At 30.9% G+C, this 6,036-nt stretch overlaps 1 protein-coding gene across 1 annotated transcript in view; it reads right to left on the bottom strand.

Annotated features, from left to right (window-relative positions):
• The window catches only part of LOC107618869 (formin-like protein 11), a 7,820-nt gene extending 2,568 nt beyond the window's left edge, over nt 1–5,252 (bottom strand). The window contains exons 1-3 of the mRNA XM_016321042.2: nt 3,245–5,252; nt 2,975–3,165; nt 1,623–1,858 (exon numbers count right to left, since the gene is read on the bottom strand). Coding sequence (XP_016176528.1) covers nt 1,623–1,858; nt 2,975–3,165; nt 3,245–4,917 — 2,100 coding nt within the window. The 5' untranslated portion in view covers nt 4,918–5,252. The remainder of the gene's footprint in view (nt 1–1,622; nt 1,859–2,974; nt 3,166–3,244) is intronic.

Below are 6,036 nucleotides of genomic sequence, written 5' to 3'. Positions count from 1 at the left end.
ACCATATAACATATTTTCTTATATATTCTTTTATCCCATTTAAAAGAACATACAGTAAATGATCATATTTGACCACATCACTTGAAAAAAATATTCAATTTAATTCTTAAATTTACACAAAAGTCTCAATTTAATTTTTGAAATTTTAATTATCTTTATTTAGTCCTTAAACTTTATAAATATAACTCACGTTCCTTCTCAGAACAATTTTTGACAAACAAACATTAACGGAACGCTAATATAAATAGTCGAATGTACTACAACAATATAGATTATTTTTTAGGATTATATGTGTCAAAAAAATTAAAATTTGTCAAAAAAAAAATTTTGACACTATTTTAACTATAGAAATATGTGAATAAAAATTTTGTCAAAAATAGTATTTTTAACATATAAGTAATTGTAAAAAAAGCTTAAACTTATTTTGATAATATTGGCCGTCAAAATTAATTTGTTAGAAAAATTTGAGAATATATTTTTGTAATACTTATTAACCGTCAAAAATACTATTTATTTTGACACTTATTGACCATATGAGTAGTATGATTTCAAACTGAGAGCAGTGTGATGCCAAAATTGACAGAGCTCAACGAAAAAGAGAAATAGTAGAGTAAGTTGAAAATAAATGAGTGTCAAAATTGAGGATAAATTTTCTACAGTCAAATTGTTCATCAAGAAAATATAGAGAATTTGACATTTGTAATTGTTTGTCAAAAATATATATTAATTTTTACACTTAACTATAGTGTTAAAAAAAAAAGTGTTAAAATAACTCTCTTTTTTTTGTAGTATGTCATGCTACACTCCTAAAAATAAGGTAATTTTTGTTTTGACAAATAAATAGCACAAAAACGATATCCTATTACTTGTTTTGGGAAAAAAAATGTTTCAATAAACACCAAAACAAGTGACACTGCAATATTTTTTGGTTATTTGAGCGTGAAAACTAAACTGGTGTTGTTTCAACAATCCAACTTGGCATTCACCTATCTATATTAGCATTTCGTTAGGTTGTGTTTGTTTATAGGAGACAGAAATCTAAAGACACAAAATCGTGTTTGTCAGATGAAATATAGACAAAGACATTGTGTTTAAAAATACTAAATTAGTACATTTTATGTCCAATCTGACAAAAAAGATATTGAGACACTGACAATAGACATTAAATTAAATTTTTATAATTTATTCTAATTTATTACTAAATAAAATATAAAAATATTAATAATTTTTGTATTTTTGTTTTTTTATCTTATTTTTAGTATTTTATTTTATTTCGTTTTCAGAATTAAATGCAATTATAATGTCTGTTTGCCCAAAATTATTCTAAGAATTAAGGTAAATTATATTCGTAAAAGTTTAAAAACTAAATAGAAACGATTAAAATTTTAAAAACTAAACTAAAATGTGTATACAATGTCACAGACTAAATTGAGTATTAGGTCTGGAAAAAATTTTAAACGGTGCATTTTCGAATTAATAGTAATACATTCACATTTTGTCAGAGTTTTCAACATTTCAACCATAACTGAGGTGCTACACATTTAATGATTTAATTATTAGCTCTAAGAATTTTCCTAAAGTAAAGCATTAAAAGTTTTTGGTAACATGATGATGAGTATTACCTCTAGCATTGAAAAAGAGTTCCTTAGGTGAACAACTTCATCTTCAAAAGTCTCCTTGTAAAGCATGCCTTCTACCCTTTGAAAGGCAAATGGAACTTGAAGCATTGCCCTCACAAACCTCTCTGCGGACCCCAGTTCATTGATGTCGCCTTTATAGTTGGCAAGCTTGGCCTCCTCTTCCTTTGTGGGCACCATTTTCACCAATGCCTCTAGTTGTTGCAAAGAAAGGCCCTTACCTGCATTTTTCACAAAATGGATTTTTAATCTTAGTAGATTTATGTAGCAACCTTGATTCCACAATTGAATAGTCTGCTTAGACACGTGGCACATAAATTCCCATGCATCCCGTGATGCATATAAATAAATAAAACGTCGGTGTTCGAGTAAATTGGCATTCCATTAAAATGTTCGGATATAATATTCTCATATTCATCACATTATTAAATTTCATGAGTAGCAAGAGATAAATACTTTATCTCATAGTATGGGACAAACATTACATTATTTAACCAATGTCCATAAAGTCTATACCACGTAAGACGTAACAGAGAATTTGTAAAATAATTAGGGTTTAATTTATATATACCAAATGTCGCTATATACGTCTATATATAGTAAATATATTTTACATAAAAAGTAAATATTTATTGAAGAAATAAATATGACTTAAAAAGATATTTTAGTTTTATTTGTATTTAGCGGCCTTTCATATTTATTAATTAGTTTGGATAGTGTTTATGTTTATTTTTCATTTTTTTAATAATGCTTAAATTTTGTTTATTTTTATAAATTATACATATGTTTATTTTTCTTCATAATGAATGTTAACTTTTCTATTGAAAATATATTCACTAACAAAATAGATATAAGGTTTTAATTACTTAATCTCATTGTATGAAACATTACATTTAGTATTAGAAGTGAGTCAAACTTAGCTCATAAACCAGCTTTAGCTCTATTCGTTAATAGCGACTCAACTCAATTCACTTCTAACCCTATTTACATTACACCATTATGTATTATTTCCATCATACTTGTGATGATAAATGCATATTGAAGTTTTGAACGTGTAATTAAAATTAGTATACATTATTTAATATAAAAATAATCATGTTGTATTTTATTTTAATATATATTTTATATTAATAGTTGATTTTAATAGCTGATTTTAGTATACATCCAATATAATTAAGAAACCAATTTTTTAGACCAATATATTAATCAACTTTTTAAAATCAAGTCTTAAAGTATCAATCCTGTACTTCAAATTATAGACAAAGAATCTTAAAGTTGATGTGTTACCTGACTAAAAATTGGTTCATCAATTATAGTTTTATGATTGAGGAGTTTACCTTGTATTAAGGCTTCACATACATTCTCAGCTGTTGCATTTATAGCTTTTGAGAGTATCGTAATGTTCTGAAGCCGTTTAGGCTCAAGAACATGCTTGCTTGGAGAAGGGCTTTTGCTCTTTGTTTCCTCATTCTTGATAGAACTCTGTAAATTGTATCCAAAAAGTGACTCAATCATTTCCTCATCCAACCTGAAATCATTAAAATTAAAATTCATAAATAATATGCTTAAAAAGGTTAACACAAATTACATATCCATTGAATACTTACTCAAAGGAGCTTGATCTTAGTTTATCCCAAACCATAGTGCGATTTGGTGCGGCTCTTACTTTGTCCCAATGAAGCGGTTTCAGTTTTGGAAGCGGTGCTCCATCTTTGCCTAGTGCCGTGAATTGAGGTAGTTGAGATGGTGGAGGAGGTGGTGTTTTCACATTGCCCTTTGGAAATGGCGGTGGTGGACATGGCGGTGGTGGAATGTTGTTGTTGCCTGGAGATTTCGCCGGTTGCGGCGGCGGCGGAGAAGGCAACTCTGTTTGAGGACTTTGATTTGAGTCTGAGTTTCTTGGAGATGGTGATGAGAAGTTATGAGATTTTAAAGAAAGCGGAGAGGGAGAGGAAGCTCTGGATGAAGAAGTGAGAGAATGTAATCTGAAGAGTGGCATTTGAAGAGGCGGAGTTGGTGGCGGCGGCGGTGGCGGGGGAGGCGGTGGAGATGTAGAGGGTTTGACAAATTGGTTAATAGTCTCATCAGTTTCTTGATTTTCATGTTTTGGAGTAAGTGGCGGTGGTTTAGGGTTTGAAATTGAGTTATTTGGTGAACTAAGAAATTGGTTTGGTAATGGTGATGAATCCTTTGGTGACATCAATGTTTCACTAACAAGGCTAGAAGATGAAGCATTAGAGAGTCTTGAATTTGTTTGTGAATTAATAATGGAATGAAAACTTTCATTCTCTGACGAATGATTCTCTTCTTCTTCTTCTTCTTCTTCAGGGTCAGCAGAGATTCCAATTTCTCTTCCACCAGATTCAGATTCAGATTCAATATCTTCTTCCTCTTCGTCATGAACAGGTAGAATCTCCTTTGTGGAAGAACTACTAACATTGTCACATTCTTCAGTAGGATTATTCTGATAACTAATTTCTTTCAAGGTGCAAGCTTCTGCTTCTTCTTGTTGTTGTTGTTCTAAATCTTCACCTAAGGAATCAAGATAAAACAGATCTAGCCTTGAGTTTAAACTCACCTTGTTTTTGTTCTTTTTCTTGCTGCTACAGAGTGGCATGGTCCTTTTTGGTTTCTTCCTTTGGTTCCTGAATTTCCTGCAGAAGAAGATTAAGGCACAACCACAAATTAATGTAGCAATTCCCACAGAAACAAGAATTGCTACTAGTATTTTCTTAGCTCTGCCTCTATCTTCTTCATGATGATGATGAGCTTCTTTCTTCAGATTCCAATGAGAATGATAATAATGATGATGATGATGATGATGATGGTGAGGATGGTTGTGAACCACAGGAGAAGGTGCTGGAGATAATGGAGCTACAGCCTCAGGTTCAATGCTTGTTGGTGATGGAGAAGGTGAAGGAGAGAATGAGAATGAGAATAATAACTCAGAAGAAGAAGATGAAGAAGGTACTTTTTCGTGGAAGCTTTTGAGTCCAAGCAATGTTCTGAATGTTTCAACAAACATGGCTTGCTTCTCTTCATTCTCATCCAAACCTGAGATTTTCTCAACATTCTTCTTGCTGTTTCCATCATTGATGTTGTTCCCTTGTTGAATGCTGCTCTCGTCAATGAAATACATGTCATGAACATCATAACTATTCCACAAAGAATCCACAGTAAAAATAATGTGGGTACTTTGCTGCAATGATGATAGCAGAATCATCATCAAGAAGGTGGTGATGATGAAGAACAACATGCTAAGAGCCTCAGAGCCCCCCATTATTTCTTCTTTCTTCTTACTTCTTCTGATTCCAACTAAAATGTCATCTAGAAATCAATGCAGCTTTCCCCTTATAAAAGCTTCTTGTCTTTTACCCTTTTGTTGTTCCATTTCTTTTTTGGGGTTTTTTCTTTTGGTGCTGGTAATGTATGTAATGTGTGCAATAGAAGATCTGAAACTGAAAACAGTGTCTTTAATGCTACTCCAAGGAACCCCTGAACCTGGCAGTTGTGGTTGTAAATTGGGACTTTCTTTTCTTTACTGTTCATACACTCTTATCTCTTCTCACATTTAATAATTTTGAAGACAAACTTAATGCATGGACATAACACTGTATGCAAAATCTCTTTCTTTTTCAAACTTTGACTTAATTCCTTTGTCTTATATGCTTTTGTTTAACCTGCTTTGTCGGAAATGTCTTAAAGAAAGGTAGGTTTTTAGGGTTTTTATGAGGTTATTATTATTATTGTTATTGTTATTATTTTTTTCCCTCCGCACTTTTTGTAATCAAATAACATGACATGCTCTAAGAGATTAAGATCTTTTTTTTCTGGGATTGAATTTGAAGTTGGATAGATAAGCTCCTTTTTTGTGTTTTAGGAGCTAAAAGTCATGATCAAAGACAATGGTAAAAGTAGATAGTGGGGTCCCCTTTTTGTTGGGCTTGCCTAACTCTATGCGGGTGATTTTACAAGATTTCTCCAACTATATATTATATATATAGATTATAAGTTGGGGACAAATTGCCCTCAGAAATTAATTAAACACTTATTATAATGATGTTTATTTTGCATGCACAGATACATGAATTTTAGATTTGTTTTCTAGGGTTTAAATATGATATGGATTGAGGGCTGCGGTTGAATCCACATTTAGTGATTATTTTAATTTTTTTTTATATATTTTTATTGTGGTTAGAATTTTAACTTTTATTTTTCTCTTTCAAATATCTACTACATAGTACATACCTTTGTTGTGAAATATATATTTGAAGTACTAAGAGTGTAAATAGATTTTACTAATTAAGTATTTATATTTGACAATTTTACAAGATAATAATGAGTGGTTGAGTTAAATATTTTTACTGTGATAAAATAATATATGATTTAAGACTAATAG

This window comes from Arachis ipaensis, chromosome B09, assembly GCF_000816755.2.
Source record: "Arachis ipaensis cultivar K30076 chromosome B09, Araip1.1, whole genome shotgun sequence".
Lineage (NCBI taxonomy): Eukaryota > Viridiplantae > Streptophyta > Magnoliopsida > Fabales > Fabaceae > Arachis > Arachis ipaensis.
Note: the sequence above shows the minus strand (reverse complement) of the source record. Positions and strands in the feature narration are given on the sequence as shown.